We start from the raw sequence: 24,427 nt of genomic DNA, 5'->3' as shown, positions 1-24,427 counted from the left end.
AGCGCTCTACAACATACACTCATGGGGTGGGGAGCAGAGAGCATCAAGAACCAGTGGACGCAGTCTCAGAATAAAGTAGGCCATTTAGAGCTGAGATGAGACAAATTTTTTGACTCCAAACAGCTGTCATTGAGTTTGTTCGACGCACAGATTGATAAATTCCTAGATTGTAATGATATCAGGGGATGTGAGGACAGCGCAGGAACATGGGGTTGAGGTAGAAGATCAGCTATCATCTCGTTGAATGATGGAGCAGGCATGAAGGGCTGAATGGCCTCCTATTTTCTAAGTGCTGAATTGATTAGATCATTATATTTGGTGTTTACAAGAGAAGAGATTTTATTCATAACCTAACTAGATTTTAAACCTGGATTCCCAGGATGTCAGTTGAGTACTTTGGACCGGTAATGAGCTAAAAGCTGACAATCACTCAAACAATGTACTGCAGTTGCTGGAAATCTGTAATGGAAAGATTCTGGAAAAGATTCTGCCTCTGGTGAGAGTGTGTTAATGTATTGGATCGATGAACTTTGTCTGAATTAACAGAGCAGGAAGGGAACAGGGGAAGGTACCTGTGCTAGGGCAAGAAGGGTGACTGAAGGGATGCTGGTGCAAAGTAAAAACAGGATGGTAATGGAACAAGAAACAAAATGTAGATTCAGAAAGGGGGTTAAACTAAAATTTAACTCAAGTCACAAGTGGGCTTACATTAACACTGTAGTGAAGCTCCTGTGAAAATCCCCTAGTCATCACACTCTGGCACCTGTTCGGGTACACTGAGGGAGAAAATCAGCTTGGCCAGTGCACCTAACCAGCGCATCTTTCGGACCATGGAAGGAAGCCGGAGCACCCGAGGAAACACTGTCACACACAGGAAGAACGTGCAAACAGTGACAGTGTTAGAGAACTTGGGGAAATAAATAGTGATGCCTTGAGTGTACATATTATAGCGGAAGTGATGCTTGAAGTCTTAAAGCACATCAAGGTAGATAAATCCCCAGGACCTGATGAAGTGTATCCCATGACATTGTGGGAGGCTAGGAAGGAAATTGTGGGTCCCTTAGCCGAGATATGAGTCATTGATGGTCATGGCTGAGGTGCCTGAAGATTGGAGAGTGGCAAATGTTGTGCCTTTGTTTAAAAAGTGCTGCAGGGAAAAGCCTGGGAACTACGGGCCAGTGAGCCTCACATCTATAATGGGTAAATTGTTGGAAGGTATTTTGAGACAGGATCTACAGGCATTTAGAGATGCAAGGACTGATTAGGGCAGTCAGCATGGCTTTGAGTGGAAAATCATGTCTCACAAATTTAATTGAGTTTTTTGAAGGGGTAACCAAGAAGGTAAATGAAGGCAGTGCAGTTGATGTTGTCTACATGGGCTTTAGCAAAGCCTTTGACAAGGTACCGCATGGTAGGTTGTTGCAGGTTAATTCTCACAGGATCCAGAGTGAGGTATCTGAATGGATACAAAATTGGCTTCTTGACAGAAGCCAGAGGATGGTTGTAGAGAGTTGTTTTTCAAACTGGAGGCCTGTGACCAGCGGTGTGCCTCAGGGATCAGTGCTGGATCTATTATCCTTTGTCATTTATTGGATGAGAATATAGGAGGCATGGTTAGTAGGCTTGCAGATGACACTAAGATTGGTGGCATAGTGGATAGTGAAGAAAGTTATCTCCAATTGCAACGGGATCTTGATCAATTGGGCCAATGCATTGATGAATGGCAGATGGAGTTTAATTTAGACAAATGTGAGATGATGCATTTTTGGTAAATTGAACCATGGCAGGATTTACTCAGTTAATGGTAGGGCGTTGGGGAGAGTTACAGAACAGAGATCTAGGAGTATATGTTCATAGCTCCTTGAAAGTGGAGTCACAGGTGAACAGTGGTGAAGAAAGCATTTAGCATGCTTGGTTTCATCATTGAATACAGGAGTTGGGACATCTTGTTGAAGTTGTACAAGACATTGGTAAGGCCACACTTGGAATATTGTGTGCAATTCTGGTCTCCCTATTTTAGAAAGGATATTATTAAACTAGACAGAGTGCAGAAAAGATTTACTAGGATGCTACTGGGACTTGATAGATTGAGTTATAAGGAGAGGCTGCATAGATTGGGACTTTCTTCTCTGGTGTGTAGGAGGCTGAGGGGTGACCTTATAGAGGCCTTTAAAATAATGAGGGGCACAGATCAGCTAGATAGTCAATATCTTTTCCCAAAGGCAGGGAGTCTGAAACTAGAGGGCAAAGGTTTAAGGTGAGAGGGGAGAGATACCAAAGTGTCCAGAGGGGCAATTTTTTCACACACAAGGTGATGAGTGTCTAGAACAAGCTGCCAGAGGTAGTAGTAGAAGCAGGTACAATTTTGTCTTTTAAAAAGCATTTAGATAGCTACATGGATACGATGGGTATAGAGGGATTTGGGGCTATCTTAGGGGTTTGCACTGTAAGATTGTGTCAGCTGGGGAGATGCCAGGATGGGCACTTATAATTACTGTCTGGTGTTAATGCTTTCTACTTTGTTCCCTTGGATGTTGTTGATTTTTGATCTTTCTTTCTCCCCCACCGACTCTTTTTTCCTAGGCTTTAGAGCAAGAGGATAATCAAGCAAATTCTCAGAATCTCTCCCCCAGCATCCCCATTCCTCAACCCATGCCCTTCCCTCCGAATGCTGTGAGACCCTCCTCCCCCAAACGTGACCCAACTGAGATGTATGTACAATCCAAGACTATATTCGACAACAAACGTAAGTGAAATGTGGAGACACTGTGAGCTAGATAGTAAATGTGGTGGTGTTGGAAATCCTTCATGGCTCAACATAAATGTCACCCTGGTTGCAGGGGTTGCAAATGGACATTTACAGCATCTTGTGTTAAGAAGCAGCAAGACATAACTGAATACTGGGATTGAAATGGGATTGTGTGTGTGTAGGAGAGTTAGCTAGAATGTTGCTCACATTATCTCATGTTTTTTGCCCTAATTGATAGGAGAAAGTGACTTGTGGGCTCCTTTTCTTGAGATCATTGTTACAAGTTGGTCACTTTCCAAGGCATTAAAACTCAGGCATATGTGCCATGGCTCTACTGAACTCATGGTGCAGAAGTGACAGGTTCTTCCTTCACCACCACCACCACCACCACCACCACCACGCAGCCCGCACACCCCCCCCCCCCCCCCCCCAAAAAAAACTTCCCAAGATGTAGATGAATCGGTTTATGACAATCCAGCTGTTTTAATGGTTTTTTAACTGGTGTCAATCCACCAGATTGATTTCAATCCAGTTTCACAACTTGATTTGGTGGGATTTGGACTTATAGTTGCTAGTTCAGCATCAGGGTCATTATGGTGCTGTGTCCAGTAACTCCAGGGTAAAGGGTTCACCAACTGGATGCCCTGTCTGATTCATCTTGCTACATTTTTCAAATATGTTCTCCCAGTAACATTACCTTTGCGCTGCTTCCTCAGTATCTCTGCTACTCAGACTCAGGAAAGTTCCAGTCTTTACTCATAGGTGGCGCTGAGCTGTCCCATCTAACAGAGAGCTGGCGGTTTGCTGCAATTGATCTGAATACCCACAGGGATAAGAGAAGAGGACATCAGTTAAGAGTGTCTGATCACAAGCCATTAACTGATGACGGTGTCAAAAAAAAATGCTGACACTACCATCCAGGGTCGATATTTGGACAACTAATGTGTCTACGTAGTCAGGAAATAAAGTAAAAAAGAGAGGGGGAGGTTGGAGAAAGTAATCAGAGTTAATCAGCAAACTCTCTCATTTATTGATCACCTCTGCTAAACCCAGTTAAATTTCAAATGGACCTTTCTCTCCATTGTGTGCCTGATCTCGGAGTTGATCATAATTAGAGGTTAGTGTCACACAGAATGCTGTCTGGTTATCCTGTGGATCTGTGTGACAGATACCAAGGCAGCAGCCTGCGACTTGAGGACTGGGCAGGTTGCAGTCCAAAGCTGAGTGTAGCCTTACAGTTCCGACTGTATCTGGAAGTGCTGGAGCAGATTGTTTCTGACTCTGCTCTGAATCCTGGCTGTAATCCAGACAGCACTGTCTATCGTTCTGTGCTGTATCTAGCAAATAGGTTCCAGAAGACAAATGGAAATTCTTGTTTGGATGTGCGATGTGAATATCGATTGCTTTGCCCCTTAGCCTGGCCACTGCATCTTTCTGACCCTCTTCCCTGTTTATTGTCCTTTAGCCCTGAACACGAAGGACATTGACATCTTTCTGCGTAAGCTGGAGAGTGGGTTTGGATTCAGAGTCCTGGGTGGAGATGGGCCAGACACACCTGTAAGTTCTTTCCAACTCTTGAGCTCTCAGTCTTGGTTTCATGTTGCTTTCGGTGTAGACTCTTGTTAATGATGATGAGGGCGGGGTGGGGGGTGGAGGGATGGTGGGTGGTGGGGGGTGGGGTTGGGGAGTGGTGGGGGGGGGGGGGGGGGGGGGGGTTGGGGAGTGGTGGGGGGGGGGGGGGGTTGGGGAGTGGTGTGGGGGGGGGGGGGGTTGGGGAGTGGTGTGGGGGGGGGGGGGGTTGGGGAGTGGTGTGGGGGGGGGGGGGGGTTGGGGAGTGGTGGGGGGGGGGGGGGGGTTGGGGAGTGGGGGGGGGGGGGGGGGTTGGGGAGTGGGGGGGGGGGGGGTTGGGGAGTGGGGGGGGGGGGGTTGGGGAGTGGTGGGGGGGGGGGGCGCATCACTGAGGAGAAGGGGAAGAGGGTGTAGCATGTTGGGTGTGTGTTGAATATCGAGTGGACAACTGAAACCAGAGGGCACAACCTCAGGCTAAAGGGACAATCCTTTATAACGGAAATGAAGAGGAATTTATTCAGCCAGAGAGTGGTGAATCTGTGGAACTCTTCGTCACAGAAGGCTGTGGAGGCCAGGTCATTGAGTGTCTTTAAGACAGGCATAGGTTTTTGATTGATAAGGGGATCAGGGATTATGGAGAAAAGTCAGGAGAAGGGGGATGAGAAAAATATCAGCCATGATTGAATGACAATGGAGACATGATGGGCCGAGTGGCCTAATTCTGTTCCTAAGTCTTATGGGGATCTTGCTGCATTGCTGCTGCGTTGAGTTGATAGTGCTTGTGGAAGTAAATGTAAAATGTAGCTGTGCTGCTGTGATCATGATGTGGAGACGTCGGCGTTGGACTAGTGTAAACACAGTAAGAAGCCTGACAACACCAGGTTTAAGTCCAACCGATTTATTTGATAGTAAACTCACAAGCTTTTGGGGTTTGCCCCTTCGTCAGGTGAATGGAGAGTTCTGGCTTAAACCTGGTGTTGTTAGACTTCATGCTGCTGTGGTCAGCCAGTGTGAGTGATTCAAAAGAACATTAGAAATGTGAGCAGGGACCATATAGCCTGTTGTTTACCCGACCATTCAACACGATCAAGGCTGGTCCTAGGCTTCTGTCCCATTTTCCACCCCCTCTCCCTCCCTCCCCATTTCCATGAATTCCCTGAGAACAAAAACCCCTTGCTCGGCCTGAAATATATTCAACGATGGAGCATTCACAACCTTCTTGGGCAAAGAAATCCAATGATTCACAACTCTGAATGAAGAAACCTCTCCATGTCTCAGTCCTAAATGATTGGCCCCTCCTGAGATTATGCCTCTGTGGTATAGATTCCCTGCGGCAAGATTTATTTATTCTGGTACTCCAATCTCCTGCAATAAAGGCATTGTACCATTTGTCGTGCTACTTGCTGTACCTGCATGCGAACTTTGTGTTCCTTCATAAGTACGCCGAGTGTCTCTGAACATTAATATTTACAAATTTCACACCTTTTAAAAGAATATTCTGCTTTTCCACTCCTATGAGTAGTGTGACTAAACTCAGTTCTGTCACCTTAGTGTCAATTCACTTAGCCTGTCTATCTCTTTGCAGTTTCCCTATGTTCTTGCAGTTTATATTCCCACCTGGCTTTGTATTGTTAGCTAGAATCATGAGATAGCAGCGGAAAGAGGTCATTCAGCCCAAGAGATCTTCTCTATCAGTCAATAAGATCATGGCTGATTAGACTGTGGCTTGAATGCCACTCCTCATCTCCATCACAAATGAGAGAACTTTTAGATTCCTCCTTGAGGGGATACATCCTCTCAGGATCTACCCTGTTAAGCCCTCTCAATGTTTCAGCAAGATCACCTCTCATTCTTCTAAATTCCAATGAGTTTAGACTCAACCTTTCCTCATAAGACAACCACTTCATCCCAGGCACCAGCGCAGTGAGCCTTCCCTGAACTGCTTCCAATGTAAGCATATCTCTCCTCGAGTAAGGGGGTCCAAATGGTACATAGTGCTCTAGATACAGCACTCACCAACACTCTGTATGGTTGTGCAAAATACTGCTGATGCTGGAATCTGAAATGAAAACAGAAAAGTGCTGGAAAATCTCAGCATTTCTGATAGCATCTGTGGAGAGTGAATAGAACCAACGTTACGGGTCTAGATGACCCTTTGTCAGAGCTGAGAGGAAAGAGTCAGCAGGGTGGGGATGGAATGGTGGAATTGGACAAAGGGAATGTAAATGAGCTTACAGAAGGCTGAGAAGGTGTTGAAATTGTCAGTGAAGTGATCAAAATGCGTGAATGGCAAAACAAGGTACAGCTTGGTTAAGGATTGACTGGGAAATGTGGCAGTTGGCCTGACGGAGGAGGGCAGGGTGGGGAGACTCTATGGTTGCAGCATGACTTCCCTACTTTTATGACACCTTCCCCCCCCGCCCCCCCCCAACCCACAAATCCCTTACATTAAAGACCAACATTCCATTTGCTGTCTGAATTTAGATGACTCAATAATGGCCAACTGTTGTAAGGTGTCAGGGAACAGAGGGCAGTGGGAATCTATAATTCCCTCCCCCTCAAAGCTAGGGATCAGTTGAAAACTTCAAAACTGAGATTGATGGATTTTATTGGGTAAGAGTATTAGGAATTAAGGAATCTAGATATTCAGACAGAGTGAAATGCAGGTTAGCAACCCACTTGAGAGATAGGTCTGGCTCAGTGACCTCCTCCTGTTCTGATATGTTAGTCAGTGGATGCAATGGTCCATTGTTGCATTAATCACTTTTTATGTAACCTGTAAGTTCATCCAGTGATAACAGCTATAGGGAAAGGATTGCGTGATTTAAGTGAGTGTAACAGACACAAGGGACTAAACTTGAAGGCACTGCTTGACTGTTACTGTTGTAATCAGTTCCCCTGAGTTGATGTGGTTAAAGAATATCACAGCACAGCCTATAGTCTGTTCAAACCCCATTCCTCTTTAATAATAAATATCCCTCATCAAGGTTTGTCGTTGTGATGGAAATGTTGCAAATCATGTGGAATTGGGGCTGAAATGACCTCGTATTCCTGCTCCCTCTCCCATATCAGGTTCTGATTGGAGCGATCATCCCACTGGGGGCTGCTGAGCGAGACGGCCGGCTTCGTGTGGCTGACGAACTGGTTTGTGTTGATGGCGTCTCCGTCAAAGGGCGGTCTCACCGTTTCGTGTTGGACCTGATGCAAAATGCGACTCGAAATGGCCAGGTGTTGCTCTCAGTGAGGAGGAAGGTCCTCCCGACCGGTGAGTGAGAGAGCTTATCACGGCAGGTGGCCATGATCTGTTCAAACCCGCACCCTCTCTGAGAGAGGAAGATGTCCCTGCTTTGATGCTCAACTGAGGCTTTTGTTCTGCAGAATGAGTCTCTCTCAAACTAACTTTCAGTGACTTCAGTTCTACGTAATGAAATGCTTACACTTTAGAGGGATAGAATCATGGTTACATACAGCTCAGAGGAGCCCTTTTGGTCCATTGCAACTATGATATGGAGATGCTGGCGTTGGACTAGGGTGGGAACAGAAAGAAGTCTCACAACACCAGGTTAAAGTCCAATAGGTTTATTTGGTACGACGAGATTTTGGAGCACTGGTCGTTCATCAGGTGAGACTTTAACCTGGTGTTGAGTCATCTTATATTGCAACTGTGCCAGCCCTCAAAACAATCCACCTGGTCCCACTCCCCGTGCACTCACCATACTGCTTTTAATAGTCATTATAGCCTGCTGAATTCCCCTACTGTCTCGCACATCATCCCAACTTGAAACATTTCCCTTGTTCCCTCACTGCCTCTGGGTCAAAACTTTGGAATTCTCTCCCTAACAAAACCTCTGGTTTGATTTGTCACCTTTTCAAGGCAGTTTGGGTGAGGGGGGGAAATTAGAGATGCAGATATGATAGTTTTTGAAAGGGATTTGGATAAATATTAGAATGGGATGTGATTGCTGGGTTTTGGAGGAAAGAACAGCAGAGGTGGAATATTCTTTGAAAGAGTCAACATGTTCCACTCACTACTGTACAATCCTAGAAAATGTCAATGTCCGTGTCCCAAGAACAAATGATAGAAATAAAATGCTTTTCATCTGCATTTGTTGTCATCACGTTTGTGAGGGTGTGGGCAGGATCCACACTCCCTGTCTCTGGGTGATGAGTCTGTCCTCTAAGTAACTTTCCTGTTTTCCTACAATAGAGGACCAGCGTGACACTGGCCAAGATGAGACTTCTGAAGCTGCGGAGAATGGTTCCTCTGGGCTAAATCACACGGATCTCGTGAATAAACCACCGCAGCCTGTCAACACAGCCGAGTCCACGCAGTCATACGACATTGTCCTGCAGCGGAAAGAGACTGAGGGATTTGGCTTCGTCATCATCACCTCGAAGAACAGGCCGCCCACTGTGGGTGAGTGGCTGCAATGGGAAATGGGCTATTGGTGTGACACAGGCTGAAATAGATCAGCTCAGAGCAAATGTGATTCTGGATTCACCAGTGAGGGAAAACAGTGTCTGTGTCCACCCTGTAAAGCTTCTTCATTTTGAATGTTTCAGTGATGTTCTCTCATTCTTGTGTATGCCAATGACTATAAACCCAATTTCCTCTGCTTCTAGCAAAAAAAAACTCTCATTCTAGTGAGCCTTTGCTGTAGTACCTCCAATGGAAGCATATCCTTCCTTAAATATGGAGACCAGTGTTGTGCACAGTATTTCCGGTGTGGGTCTCATTAAAGTCCTGTACATTTGTAGCAGGATGACTTTCTTATACTCCAATCCCCTTGCAATAAAGACCAACATTTTTTAAAACTCATTTTTATAGGATGTGGGCATCACTGGTTTGGCCAGCATTTATTGCCCGTGAATTAATAATTTGCCTTCCTAATTTTCTGTACCAGCCTGTTAATGTTTTGTTCCTTGTACCCGATATATTCAAACCTCTCTGAATATTTCAATGTTTTGCATTTATATTTGTATGATCAAAGCAACTAACCTCAGACTTCCCTGCATTATACAGCATCCGCCACGTGGTACCCAGTCACTTGACCTGTGTATCCCTCTTTGTTGCTTATTTGTGTCCTCACAGATGACATTGCCATCTAGCCTTTTTTCATCAGTAGCTTTGATATATTACTCCCAGTCTCTTTAGCTGATAAATAGCTGAGGCCACAGCACTAAGGGTCAGTTAGACTGAAATCAAGCACTGGGAAGATGTTGGAATCTTATATTAAGCAAATCTTAACAATATACTTGGAAAAACAGGCATGATTAGAACAAGATAACATGAAAGGGCTTTATGAAAGGCAAGTCCTGTTTGACACATTGAGAGTTTTCTGAGGACTGAATAGAGTAGATGAAGAGGAACCTGTAGATATAGTACACTTAGATTTCAAAAAGGCATTCGATAAGATACCACACAAAATAATGAATACACAAGAACCTTGCAGCATTCCACTAGGCACAACCTGCCAAATTGAACATTCCCCCCTGCTCCCTCCCCCATTTATTCTTTCATTTTTCTTCCTGCCCCCTCCATGCTAATATATAGCTCAACTCCATGAGCCCTTGTATACTCATTATCTTGCGTGGTATCTTATCAAATGCCTTTTTGAAATCTAAGTGTACTATATCTACAGGTTCCCCTTCATCTACCCTACTATTTACCTCCTCAGAAAACTCAATTTGTCAAACAGGATTTCCCTTTCATAAAGCCCTTTCACTATGCCTTGTTCTAATCATATTTTTTTTTGTTTTTCCAAGTATATTGTTAAGATTTGCTTAATAAAAGATTCCAACACCTTCCCAGTGCCTGATTTCAGTCTAACTGATCTGTAGTGCTGTTTTTTCTTTCTTTTTCCTTTCTTGAATAATGGTGTCATATTTGCTAGCTTCCATAACCTAGGGAATTTTAGAAAAGCATAGATGTGGAGATAGTGAAGACACTCTCTTTTCAGAATCCTGAGATATAGGCCATTGGGTCCTGGGGATTTGTCAGATTTTAGTCTCTTGAGTTCCTGCAATACTTTTTCTCTGCTAGTATTAATTACCTTAATTTCCTCAGTTTTATTAGCCCCCAGGTTATCCTCTATTTCTGGGATATAACATGTGCCTTTACTATGATTTATGGGTTTATCTTTCAATTCTGATAGTTTCTAAATTGATGAGTATTGATGCCCGCAATATCAGAGGCTAGGTTAACGTCTGAAATACAGTTGATAAAGGACACTGAGGAGAGGGGTTACTGAGTGCCAGTGTGAGAGCTGATAGAATAACAACTTTCCATATATAGCACCTTTGACATAATGAAACATTCCAAAATCACAGGAGCTTAGACAACAGTGTTTGACACTGAACAACACAAGGAGTGTTGGGGAGAGTTACAGAACAAAGAGATCTAGGGATACAGGTTTGTGGCTGATTGAAAGTGGAGTCACAGGTGAACAGAGTGGTGAAGAAGGTATTCAGCATGCTTGATTTCATTGGTAAGAACATTGAATACAAGAGTTGGGATGTCTTGTTGAAGTTGTACAAGACATTGGTAAGGCCACACTTGGAATACTGTGTACATTTCTTGTCACTATTATAGAAAGGATATTATTAAACTAGAAAGAGTGCAGAAGAGATTTACTATGATGCTACTGGGACTTGATGGTTTAAGTTATAAGGGGAGGCTGGATGAACTGGGATTGTTTTCTCTGGAGCGTAGGAGGGGTGATAACGTAAGAAATAGGAGCAGGAGTAGGCCACCTAGCCCCTTGAGCCTGCCCTGCCATTCAATAAGATCAAGGCTGATCCCGCCTGCTTCCCATAACCCTTAATTCCCTCATTGATCAGAAATCTATCTACCTGTGGCTTAAACACATTTAACAAGGTAGCCTCCACTGCTTCAATGGGCAGAGATCTTATAGAGATCTATAAAATAATGAGGGCATAGATCAGCTAGGTAGTCATATCTTTTCCCAAAGGTAGGGGCGTCTAAAACTAGAGGGCATAGATCTAAAGTGAGAGGGGAGAGATACAAAAGTGTCCAGGGGGGCAATTTTTTCAGAAGGTGATGAGTGTCTGGAACAAGCTGCCAGGGATAGTACAATTTTGTCTTTTAAAAAGCAGTTAGACAGTTACATGGGTAAGATGGGTATAGAGGGATATGGGCCAAACTTAAGCAATTGGGTCAAGCTTAGGGGTTTTAAAAATGAAGGACAGCATGGACAAGATGGGCCAAAGGGCCTGTTTCCATGCTGTAAACCGTTATGACAAGAAGGCCAGATGATCAAAAGCTTGGTCCAAGGTTTTAAGGATTGTCTTGTAGGGGAAACCAAGATGGGGATGTGTAAGGAGGAAATTTCAGATGTTGTGGCCAAGGCAGTTGAAGGCACAGCCGGCAATGGTGGAGTGATTATAATTGGGAATATGCAAGAGGCCGAAATTGGAGGAGCACGGATCTGCTGGAGGGCTTGTGGGATTGAGGATTGCAGAGATGGGAAGGGCAAGAGCAAGAGGGATTTGAAAACAAAGATGTGATTTTTTTTCAAATGGCGGCATGGCCAGGCTGAGAGCAAAAGAAGGTCACCAAGCACTGGGGTGATAGGTGAATGGGATGTGCTGTGAGTTAAGTAAGACATGGGCAGCAGCGTTTTGGCTGACCCCAGGTTTGAGGGGTAGTATGTGGCACACCGGCGAGGAGTGTTGGAATAGTTGAGCCTAGAGGTATTGAAAGTTTCAGTGGGGGCCAAATTAGCATCAGTAGAAATACACTCAGTCACACTGGCCTGTTTAGATTGTCAGTTGTGTTGAGAACCACCAAACCTCGCAATGAATTCTGTTCAATTTTAACTATTTAATTGGGTTTAGTGAATGGCTTCTGATTACTTTCAGATTACTCATTCCTTTACTCTGTGCTTTGTTACTAGTTCACTCCTGGTTTTTATCTACTGAGGTTTCTATTTGCAGATTGGAAAATTAGGAAACTCATTTTCTTGGGGATAATTTATTTCAAGCCCCCTGGCCCCAAGAGCTTTATCTAATTCCTTGAAAACATACAATGTTTTGGCCCCAACTGCTTCCTGTGGTGGTGAATTCCATAGGCTGATCAGAAGAAATTTCTCCTCGTCTCTATCCTAAAAGTTTTACTCCATAACTTGAGACTATGAAAAAGAGGAGACCATTCAGCCCCATGTACCTGTTCCACCATTCAGTTAGATTATGTGGGGAGCTCAGTGGAGTGTGTCCTGGCATCACTTCTGACCGGCCTATCTCTAACTGTAACGTTTTGCTCCCTTTTTCTGGACTCTCCATTAGATTTGTCTCCACTGACTCGTTTATCAAATCCTTTAATCATCTTCAACATCTCAATTAGATCATCCGTTAATATTCAAAGGGTCACAAGCCTAGTCTGCACACAGTCCTCCAAAGTTTGGAATCTGTCATTCTGGTGAATCTGTGTACCGTCTCCAAAGGCAAAAATATGCTTACTGAGGTGTGGTGCCCAGGACTGAACAGTTGGATCTTTGCAGTTGTAGTATAATACATGGCATAAAGTCCAACATTCCATCAGCCATTTGAACCATTTTTGTACCTGTCCACTACTGTTGAGTGATTCCTGTACTTAGACCCCTGTATCTCTGTGTTGAATCCCATTAACCCTTTCTTGTTTCTCCATAGCGGTGCCACATAAAATTGGTCGCATCATTGAGGGGAGCCCAGCTGATCGCTGTGGGAAGCTGAAGGTGACGGATCGTATCTCAGCAGTCAATGGTCAATCCATTGTTCAGATGCCTCATCACGATATTGTCCAGCTGATCAAGGACGCGGGTCAGACAGTCACTCTCACAGTCACTCCCGAGGAAGGTATGCAACAGAAAACACCACAGCACGTTTCATTCGGGACCCGTTGTGATCTTCCTGGCTTGTGCGAGGGAAAACTTTGAGAACTGCAGCTGAAGTGTGAATCCCAGGTTTTGGCTAATTGCAGATATTGCTTGTTGCTCATATCTACACATCTCGGGTTCTGATTTAGGACTTACTCATTGGAGCACCAAATACAATCCCTTTCCCAAACCTTTAGGCTCCATGTAGAATCTGTACAGTGCAGAAGGAGGCCATTCAGCCCATCAAGCCTGCACAGACAACAATCCCACCTATCACTGTAACCCCACATATTTACCTTACTAATCCCCCTGACACTAATATGCAAACTCCACACAGACAGTGGCCTAAGTCAGGAATCAAACCTGGGTCCCTGGCACTGTGAAGCAGCAGTACTAACCACTGTGCTGCCCTGGCAATTGAAACTGGGCACATCAGTGAGTGGGAAAATGTTCTGAAACAGAGTCATAAGTTCTCAATGTTAATTCTGTTTCTTTCCACAGACCTGAATTTTTCCTGCACTTTTTGTTTAGTTTCCAGTTTGCAGTACCTGCAGTATCTTGCTTTTGGCTGGATAATGGGGTGGGGGGGGGAGTAAGATTTTAGCTTTTTGCAAGAACTGTTAAGGTAGGGGAATGTTGTTTCAACATGTTTTAAATATCTGAAGCTGTAAAGAACTTAAAATCGGTCAGTAAACCCTAGAGAACAACTTGTAATGTTTTGGGGCTGGATTCCCGGGTCTGATTTGGAACTGCTGTCTGGCCAGGTTTGTGTGTTTATCAAGTTCACTGTGACAGGGAAAATCTGTCCCATTGTACCTCGGACCCAGTGGCTGTTTTGGTCATTGCCCAGGCATGGAAGGCATGGGCTGCGTGTGGCCTGTAACACTCACTGTGATTCTGCCAAATTCAACCTGTTAGAGAGGCCACTGAGGCCTTGTGACTCCCACAGTCTGTGCTATTGCTTCCAAAGCTAGCTTTTTACTGTGCTCAAAGAACAACAGGGAGGGTACTGTGGTGCCGTGGGCTACCTTAGTGCTGGGGGGCTGAAACACTATTTCAGAGACAGTCACGGAGCTCTGAGTCTCTGATAGAATCCCACTCACAATCAGAGCACTATGTGATGGGTGACTTCTGTCTTTTAACTTGTTTCTTTTCTTTCTTTGAGATGTGACTGGCCCCCCGTCAGGAGACAGCTCAGCACGACAGAGCCCAGCCCTGCAGCACAAACCCATTGGTCGGACCCCAGCATTGAGTGTTCCATTGGCTGAAAACAGGTAAGAGTGTGCTGCTGTGGGGGTGCCTGAACTGGGGGCTGGGGAGTGGACAGTGTGGGGAAAGGGGGGAGGGGGAAGCAGCCGGTGAGGGGGAGGGAGTGGATGGTGCATGGGGTGGGGAACTGCCGGTTATGGGGGTGGGGTGATATTGGTGGGAGAAAGGGACTTGGACACCATTTTGTTGGAACAGGAGTTGGGTAAACAAGGTGACGCCTGGGTATCGGTGGATACTGCAATTATCCAGCCTTCTGCATTGTGTTTTTTGAATGCTCTGGTAGTGAATTGCTCCTTGTGATTGGGGCAGAGGGGGAGCGGGGAGTTGGAGCTGATGTGCAAAGGGCAGCCAGGAATGGGCAACAGAACTCAACGCAAGCTTTCTGTTTAACAGTAAGACAGACGGAGATGAACGGGACAGTGGGCAGTCTCCAGTTTGTGATTATGCAAAACCACCACCTTCGGATTATAGACAACCTCCATCTGAACAGTACCTTCAGCCAGCTCCAGACAGAGAGGCATGGACTGCAGGCAGCCGACTCTCTCAGGTATACAGAAACTGGCTTTCTCAGTGTGATCAGTGAGCAGTACTGGGTTCAAGTTCCTTCTGCCCTTACTCGATCTGTATCCCTCTATTCCATCCCGCTTCATGGATCCATCCAGATGCCTCTTAAATGTTGCTGATGTGCCTGCTTCCATCACCACCACCACCTCTGGCAGTGCGTTCCAAGCACCCACCATTCTCTGCATGAAAAACTACCCCCATACATCTCCCTTAAACTTTCCCTGTCTCACCTTTAACCTGTGCCCCTTGTAGTTAGAATATAAAAGCAGGGAGGTCTTGCTACAACTGTACAGGGCGTCGGTGAGGCCACAGCTGGAGTACTGTGTGCGGTTTTGGTTGCCGCACTTGTGCAAGGATATTTTGGCCTTGGAGGGAGTGCAGAGGAGGTTCATTAGGCTGGCACTGGAGATGAGGGGATTAGATTATGAAGAGAGACTAAATAGACTGGGTCTGTACTCATTGGAGTTTAGAAGGATGAGGGGGGATCTTATAGAGACGTATAAGATAATGAAAGGGATGGATAGGGTAGAGGTAGAGAGATTCTTCCCGCTCAGAAAGGACAGCAGGACTAGAGGGCACAGCCTCAAGATAAGTGGGGGCAGTTTAGAACGGAGTTGAGGAGGAACTTCACTCAAAGGGTGGTGAATCTCTGGAATTCTCTGCCTGTTGAAGTGGAGGAGGCTACCTTGCTAAATATATTTAAGACACGGGTAGGTTTCTGACCGACAAGGGAATTAAGGGTTATGGGGAGAAAGCGGGAAAGTGGAACTAATCCACTTCAGATCAGCCATGATCTTATTGAATAGCGGGGCAGGCTCAAAGGGCTAGATGGCCTACTCCTGCTCCTATTTCTTTGTTATTAATTGACACTTACACCTGGGGAAAAAGCCTCTGACTATCCACCCTGTCTATGCCTCACTATTTTGTAGACCTCCGTCAGGTCTCCCTTCAGCCTCAGAATACTCCAACCTAAAAATCCTGCTTCCTTCTATGAGGGATTCTTCAATAAAATGATCCAGAAAAAGATGCAGAAGCCGTGAAGTTACATTAACTTTTTATAAATGTCTGGTTAGGCCAGAGCTGGAGTATTGTGTTCGATTCTGTGCCCAACACTTTAGGAATGATGTCATGGTCTTGGAGAAGATGTGGGAAGAGATTTATTTGGAGGGATAAGGCGAGAGATTGTTGTTTCCCTTAGAGCAGTGAAGGGGAGATTTGGGAGAGGTGTTCAAAGTTGTGAATGGGTTGATAAAGTAAATGAAAAGGAACTGTTTCCACTTGTGGGAGGGTTGCTAAGCAGAGCAAACAGATTGAGGGAATTGGCACAGAAGTATTTATATGCAGAGAGTTGTGATCAGGAATGTGCCATAGATGGTGTTGGAAAATACAGTGATAATTTTCAACAGGGAATTGGATAATTGCTTATCGGGAAAATATGTTGAAGGATTGAGGAAAGAGCAGAGGCGGTGGGACTTTCAAAAGAGTAGCACTGGCATAGTGGACCGAATGGATGTCTCCTGGCCTCTGATCCTTAAACATGACGATCTTAAGAAGCACTCCGGTAGCGCAGTGGCTTTTACTGGACTATTCCAGAGAGCATTGAGTTTAAAACCCATCGTAGTGATTTGAGAATTTAATTTCAGTTTAAGTATTTTTCCAAATCTGATTATTAAGGTAACTATGAGGCTGTTGGATTGTAAAATCCCGACAGATTCTCTAATCTCTGGGGAAGGAAGTTTGCCATCCTTGCCTTCCCAGAGGCTGAATGTGACTTGCAGTGGTTTGTAATTGATCTCTGTGACAGCCGAGTGAGCAGGGTATCCAAGGCTGGGCCAGTGACACCTAGATCCCCCAAATAAATAAGCAGCAAATCTCTTGAGTGAGCTCCAGTTTGCCTCCCAGTGAATTGTTGGATGTTCTGGGATTTCATGATCTTTGTTTTTCTTTCTCTCTCTCCACCCTTTGTGCATGTTTTCAAACAGACCCCTGATTGCTTCTCTGTGGAACTGGAGAGGGGTCCCCGAGGGTTTGGCTTCAGTGTTCGTGGAGGCAAGGAGTACAGCATGGGCCTCTTCATTCTACGCCTGGCAGAAGGGGGCCCTGCATTACTCGACGGCAGAATCCACGTAAGTGTCCCGTATTTAAAGCAAAGCCCCATCGGGTAGGGAGGAGGCTGTGTTATGGCAGTGACATTTTCTGGTGGGTCGCACATCGAGTATTAAGGTTCTGATTTCAGCCATGTTACCATGAGATGGGAGAGAGCAGGTTGTATGTTACCTGGAACGGAGGTGCTATCTCTCCTCTCTCGAGCGGACATGGGGCCAGTGTGGGGAGACACTCGGGAGGTGTGAACAAGATTGTCACTGAAGTGTGCAGAGTGATGGAAATCTCATTTTGGTTGGCGGGAGCAGCAAGTTCACCGCACAGCTCACCCCAAAGTCATGTATTTTCCTCGCCAAAGTCGTATTGAGCAGCCCCGCAGCACCCCCTCCCCTCCCCACCCTGCCTGAGACGTGATTTATTGTTTTCTGTCCTCCTTCTCCTGCAGGTTGGTGACCAGATTGTTGAAATTAACGGAGAATCTACTCAAGGGATCACGCATAAACGAGCTATCGAGTTGATTCAGGCTGGAGGGAGGAGAGCGCATCTTGTTCTGAAGCCAGGCATAGGTCAGGTGCCTGACTTTGGTGGGTTTCCCTATGAGTCTTAATTTTACAGACCAAATTACTGTAATGTGTAAAGTGATGGGGAGGGTGAGGGAGGTAGGGAGGGTAAAAGCGAGGCAGTTAATTTTACCCATACTGTCATCCAGACCCAACTCCTGACGTGGGGGCTGAATGCTGCTTCCTTTATGTTGTAAGATTGCATTTAAGATCACTCTAAATCACTGCCCTCCCTCCGTCCCTTCCCCTCAGTCTGTGTGTATCTGTCTCTTCAACCTACTCTTGGCCACTGGCTTTGCAGAAATGTAATCTTCTGTGGAACTTATTTTTTATTCTCATAGTTACATTTAGTCCTAGGCTTCTCCCTCCTCCCCCTTTCTAGGAATGGCACCTTGCAGCCTCTCCACTTGTACAACTCACGAGCAGCATTGAGGCTTCCAATCTCCTCTCAGCTCTCCTGGGACCTGGTAAATCTGCACGTCTTCTATTTGATTTTTATTCAGACTTTCAAAAACTTTTTTTTGGAATTTTTGATTCAGTGGTGTACCTCCTCTTTCGCTCACTCTTTCTGCCTTTCACTCTGTCTCTCACTCATTCATTCAGTCTTTGCTTTGCTCGCTTGCGCGTGCTCCTGCCCCCTACCTTCCTCTTGCTTCCCCACCCTCACCACCCCAGCTCTCTGGCAGAGTCCTGCAAGTCAGTCTGCAACTCGGTCGCTGTTGAAAATTCTATATTTCCAGTGTGTAATAACGCTTCGATATAGCTGAAAAGCTAACATATACTTTACTTTCCGCATCTCATGACCTCTGAATGTTCCAAAGTACTCTACAGCCAATAAAGCATATATTTGGGAAGCGCACCAACCAGTTCTGCAAAGCAACAGTGTGACAGTGACCAGATAATCGGTCTTTTGCAATGTTGTTTGACGGATGGTATTAGTTGGAAATGGCATGGGCTGATAGCAACAAAGCTGCAGCAATAGAGTGGATGTGAAGATGATGTTTCCTCTCGCAGAGAGGAGGCCAAAGCTCAGAGGCATAAATAACTAATTAATCCAAAAGGGAATTCGGAAGAAAAACCTCCTTTCTGACAGTCATTAGAGCTTGAAATTTGCTATGAGAAGTGTGGCTAAGGCAAATACTGTAAATATTCAAAGAGAAGCTGCTGAGGGAGAGGGGAGTAGAAGGATGTGGTGATAGGGTGAGAGGAAGAAATGGGAGGGAGGAGGTGGCTCCTGCAGAATATAAACACTAGCACAGAGTACTTGGGCTGAATGGCCTGTTTTAGTGCTGTAAGCACTTTGTGAACAGTCCAGTCTGTAGGGTTGATTGACACTGAGCACCGTCCACACTGGAATACTGAACAGTGTAACTACACACAGCAGCTGCCTGTCACTGTTATAAAATGTGCACTACATCGCGCTCCTGAATGGAACCCTATTTGGAGAGGAGGAAACTTCTTCAATAAAATAAAAGCTGAAGCAAGACTTGATAATCTAGTGAATGAAATCATGAGAGGTTACTGAAGGCATAACACTCACTCTGCCCTTTCTTCAGAGCCAGGGGTCAGAAGCCAGATAACTAAAGCCCTGCCTCAGCTCCTACCTGCTGCTGAAACCCTCAAGTATGCTCTTTGTTGCCTCCAGCCTTGACTATTTCCGCACCCTCCTGATCTCTTTCTTTCACCCTCCTTAAATTTGAAATGATCCAATGTGCTGCCTCTATGATGATAATTCTCACCAAGTCTGACTTGTGCATAACTCCCTGTGCTCTCTGAACTACACTGGCTGCTGGCCTCAAATTTAAAATTCTCGTCTTTATTTTTAATCCCTTCATGGTCTCACTTCTCCCTATCTCTGTAACTTGCAACAGCCCCACAACTTGATGGATTGAGTTATAAGGGGAGGCTGAGTAGACTCGGATCTTTCTGGAGCATAGGAGACTGAAGGGTGACCATATAAAGGCCTATAAAATAATGAGGGGCATAGACAAGGTAGATAGTCAATATCTTTTCCCAAAGATAGGGAAACTAAAACTAGAACAAAGAACAAAAACAGGCTGGGAGAGGGCATAGGTTTAAGGTGAGAGAGATACAAAAGTGTCCGGAGGGGCAGTTTTTTCACAGATGGTGGTAAATATTTGGAACAAGCTGCCAGAGGTAGTAGTAGAGGCAGGTATAATTTTATCTTTTAAAAAGCATTTAGATAGTTACGTGGGTACGATGGGTATAGAGGGATATGGGCCAAATGCGGGCAATTGGGATTAGCTTAGGGGTTTCAAAAAAAAGAGAGCATGGACAAGTTGGACCGAAGGGCCTGTTTCCATGCTGTAAACCTCTATGATTCTATAACTCTCCAAGATAGGGTGGCACAGTGGTTAGCACTGCAGCCTCTCAGCGCCAGGAACCCAGGTTCGATTCCCGTCTTGGGTCACTATCTGAGCGGAGTTTGCACATTCTCTCCATGTCTGCGTGGGTTTCCTCCAGGTACTCCAGTTTCTTCCTACAGTCTGAAAGATGTGCTGGTTGATCATTGACCCGAACAGGCACTGGAGTGTGGCAACCAGGGGAATTTCACAGTAACTTCATTGCAGTGTTAATGTGACTAATAAATAAACTTTAAAGATAGCTGTGTCCTGCTAATTCCAACTTCTTGAGTATCCCTGATTTTAATTGCTCCATTATTGACGGATGTGTTTTCAGCTCCCTGGATCCAAAGCTCTGAAATTCTTTCCCTAAACCCTTTAAGATCCACCAAGCTTTCAGTCACCAGTGTTAATCTTGCCTGATGCAGCTTGGTGACAAATTTGATTTGATGAAGTTGCTGTAAAGTGCTTTGGGACATTTTGCATTACTACTCTAACATAATAAATTGTTCTAGCTGTAACAGTAGAATTGTTGAGCATGTAGTAAATTTAACAAGCTACACACTCTGGAAATATACGATCGAGCTGCTGATTTGAGATTTGTATTTCTATTTCATTCCTTGAGAAACCTGCTTTGCACGTACAACTGAAAAGTGCAGTTGCTGTTCAGTGCTGAATTAATATGGCTGGGGTTCCATTTAAGCTCTGAGAGAATGTTTAATCCAATTGATTTGTCATTCTCATTGTTCTCCAAATCTCTCTTGAATTGGGTTCCCGAGATGCTGCTATTGTTGAGGTCTGATTTAATGATCAGTCTCTCGCAATGCTGCCAGGGCTGCTTTGGAGGACAGTTTAATAGACTCATATATTGTGGAACGCTGCCTCAGGCAACAGGTTTCCTGTCGCTGAAAGATGCCTATGAGCCAGGAGGGCTTTGCTGACAATCTGGCAGCTTTTTGTGGTAACTTTCCTGCCCACAAGTCCTATATTTAGAAACATAATTAATCAGATTAATTTCCATTACCTTGCAATGGTAGAATTTGAAAACTGATGGAATTCTAAGGCCCTCTCACTATTTCACCCATGTTGATTGCAGTCTCTGTTCTCTTCTTTCTTTCTCTGCATTGTGCGTGGGCTGGGATGGGGCTTGATGTGCATGCAGAGGTTGGGAGGGCTTGGAATTATGCATCGTGCAAATGAGAAATGTGTTTATGGTTTTAACTCTTTGTGGTCAGTTTATTTATCGACTGCTTTGCTTCTTTTCCAGACAATGTGGATACCCAGAACACTCCATATTCTAGCCTCCAGGAACTAAACACAGCTGCAGAAAATCAGCCATCACCATCCCTTTCACATCCCACTCCCACCCCCCACCTCACTGACCCTGAAGAGACTTTCGACAATAAGAAGTCATGGAGAGAACGGGAGTCACCTGCCAGTGCCCAACAGGGGCTGGAGTCACCCGGTGGTGCTCAGCACTGGGCTGATGCTGGAACTGCGAGTTTGACGGGCTGTTGGAATGCCGAGGAAGGTGAGACCCGAATTGTGACGGGTGGGACGGCCAGACAAGGCGGAGAGAGCGTGCGCAGCCCGAGGAGAGAGCAGTCAGCTGGAAGTGATAAGACGCGGGGTGCTGTCTGTGAAAGCCGGGCACTGAGCCCACGCCGAAAGCAAGCGGCTGATCTCCGGGAACGATCAGTCAGCCCCAGGAAGGCCGAGAAGAAAAGGAGAGAAAAGCTGGAGGAATCGAGAAGCCCAAGGAGGGGTGAATCCAAGAAACGTTTGGACAGCAACAAGGGCAGCTCCCGGGGTGTCGATGCAAAGGGAAAGCTGACTGAGGGCCTGGACAGGTCACGTAGTCCAAGGAAAGTGAACCGGAAGGATAGGGAAGGAAGTAGAGAGGAGTTGGAGGGTGTGGCTCAGGGAGAGGTGGCTGAGAGCAGAGACCTTGGGTCAAAGCCAGTTAAAGAGACTCATTCTAAAGGAGCAGCTGAGCAAATCGGGAGCCCAAGGCAAAGACATTGCAGTAGGAGAAATGCTGAATTCTCCTGTGGTTCAACCAGCAATGCGGAGCATTTGGCCAGTACCTCACCCCAGGGCAGTGAGGCACTGGGAAAAACCAGTCACACATCCCAAAAAAAGAGACACATGTCACCCATGGCAGTGCAGGGAACATTCACCCCTTCTGAGATGGGCCAAGGAACAGGCAGAACCATGCAAGACAACTCCCACTCTTCAGCACTCGAACAACTCCATTCTGTCAGCAAGAATGTCGATCGATCAAAAAGCCAGGAACAAAGCAAAGCAGAACATAATGGGGAGAGACATGGAGAAGGAGATACCTCAACACAACACCACAACCCAGGAGCCAGAGCTGTATCTGCTCCCAGAAAAACACAGATAACACCTGGACCCTGGAAGAAACCAGATGCTCAGAGATCCGTGTAACCGAAAGCAAACTCAAGTTATAAATCTTAAATTATTTTTATAGACTTTTGGTTTCTGTTAAGTGTCAGTTGCATCTTATTTAAAGTTGTGTATTTCAGTTGAGGTTTTCTGCATTAAAAGGTTTTGGTCTAAGTGAAGGATTGCCCCGTTTACTCTGCTGTTGGATACGCTTGCCTGCCTCTTGAAGGAAACTTGGGGCTATACGACTCTTGCTTTTACGAATAGACATTGTTGATAGTAGCTGTGTGAAAGAGATCTTCACTTTGTACAACAGCAATCTGTACTTCACATTCCAGCATGCATCCCATCCCATCCCAGCAGTGGTTTCAGTCCAGAGTCCCTTCGGTCACCAGCCAGAATATCAGAACCAAAAGTAGAGTAGGTGATTTGATGCGGGAGCTACAGAATTTACCATCAAGTCTCTGCCTTTGACATCAACCATTTTGAACAGGGTTTGAGACCAGTGAGTCAGACAGCACGGTCAGTGCAGGTTTGGAGGGCCAAAGGTCCTGTTCCTGTGCTGTAATATTCCCTGTGTTGCACTGTATTTCTGTGCAGAGCTGAAATCAACACAGTTTAATGAACTAAACACCTTGTATGCTGCCCAGGACAGCTATTTTTTAAAATTTTGATCTGTTAGCTGCTATTGTCCATTAACCCCTTTGCATTCAAACAGCTGCCTCATCTCGGGACCACATTGCGGATGTTTTCTGATATTGTTCACCAGAATCCTCTTGCCGCTGGTTGGTGTAGTGTGCTGACTGCAAGAGGGTTTAGAATTTCTCTCTTCCCTGCAAGTTTTGTATTGTCACTTGGCTCCTCTTCAAGTTGATTTAGAAATTGCTATTGATGGGGTTGTGTGTTTTGTGTCACCGCTCACCAATCAGTGTAGAATATTGATTTTGTTTTTTTGTGTGATTTCAATGGAGTTTGTAAACATTGTCAGTATTTGTGACAGATTGTTTTTATATTTTTTTTAATTTGACCTCTCCTGTGCCAATATGTTAGAGATTCACCAGTCCCTGCTTCATTTCTGTTCAGTTTGGCTCCAGGATAGAGCTGTGGGAAACACTTTTTCCAGAATGTTGCATGGCAGAGATTGAAGTGGCAAAGGAACAGGAATGGGCAAATTGTTTCATTGCCCGTTGCTCATTTTACTTCCCTTCTCCTTGGAGATTTGATGTGAAGCTAGGTGCATTCTCCAACTTAACTCATGTTGAACTTTTTTTAACATCTTGTGTCACCTGGACTGACTTCCTGATGATGCATTGCCTATAACTGTTCCTGTAACCCATTGCTCTCTATACTGTAACCCATTTCTGCTAAGAGCCTGTAGGAGATAGAATGGAGACCCTGGACTGTGATTGTGGTGCAGGCAGTGTCTTGTGACCACTATACTGCTGTATTTCATTTCCTGTAATGCCAAAAGTTGAACAGTGGAGTCCATATAAAGATGGTTTGAAATTGAGTGGTTCTGACACTGGTCAGCTCCAGTTTTCACCCATACTGTTGTTGTCTGATTTTTGCTACTTTCTTGTTGATTATAGTAGACTAACATTCCACCCCATCTGTAGCATCCACAGCATCTTGTAGACTGTACAGTACTCATGGCATTGGTGCAGCCTGAGTAAAGCTGAACAAGCCATGTGTGTGTTGGTTGTAAATTTTTATACTGTACAGTCTCTATAAATACTCATTAGGGCAAGATCTGTAAACCCTCATATTTTTTTATGTATGACATGAGAACTGCAAATCCTTTGTCATGGTGTTGCACTGTAAAATAAACCTTAACTTTCAATCTCCGTATTAGTGTTACCAAACTTTGTCAAATCACAGATCTGTCTCTGTTTGAATTGTTTCTTAGGCAGCATAATACAACACAGTGCCTTTAACATCAACAACCTATCTATAAATGAGAGACTTCAGTGT

The 24,427-nt window shown here is 45.1% G+C and overlaps 1 protein-coding gene across 4 annotated transcripts in view; it reads left to right on the top strand.

The window, feature by feature from the left end:
- LOC145356803 (membrane-associated guanylate kinase, WW and PDZ domain-containing protein 3-like) overlaps positions 1 to 24,300 on the top strand; it is a 121,305-nt gene extending 97,005 nt beyond the window's left edge. For 2 of the 4 annotated variants that reach the window (XM_080209685.1, XM_080209684.1), the window contains 10 exons: positions 2,584 to 2,746; positions 4,215 to 4,306; positions 7,391 to 7,583; positions 8,526 to 8,735; positions 12,986 to 13,171; positions 14,357 to 14,465; positions 14,854 to 15,007; positions 17,007 to 17,150; positions 17,573 to 17,711; positions 21,318 to 24,300. In XM_080209685.1, coding sequence (XP_080065811.1) covers positions 2,584 to 2,746; positions 4,215 to 4,306; positions 7,391 to 7,583; positions 8,526 to 8,735; positions 12,986 to 13,171; positions 14,357 to 14,465; positions 14,854 to 15,007; positions 17,007 to 17,150; positions 17,573 to 17,711; positions 21,318 to 22,498 — 2,571 coding nt within the window. In that variant the 3' untranslated portion in view covers positions 22,499 to 24,300. Of the gene's footprint in view, positions 1 to 2,583; positions 2,747 to 4,214; positions 4,307 to 7,390; positions 7,584 to 8,525; positions 8,736 to 12,985; positions 13,172 to 14,356; positions 14,466 to 14,853; positions 15,008 to 17,006; positions 17,151 to 17,572; positions 17,712 to 18,069; positions 18,155 to 21,317 lie in introns of all 4 variants that reach the window. The other 2 variants (XM_080209687.1, XM_080209686.1) reach the window with 2 other exon arrangements.
- The last annotated feature ends 127 nt before the right edge of the window (positions 24,301 to 24,427 follow it).

This window comes from Carcharhinus amblyrhynchos, chromosome 22 (genome assembly GCF_965287045.1).
Source record: "Carcharhinus amblyrhynchos chromosome 22, sCarAmb.v2.hapA, whole genome shotgun sequence".
Classification (NCBI taxonomy): domain Eukaryota; kingdom Metazoa; phylum Chordata; class Chondrichthyes; order Carcharhiniformes; family Carcharhinidae; genus Carcharhinus; species Carcharhinus amblyrhynchos.
This window is presented reverse-complemented; position numbering and strand designations above follow the sequence as displayed.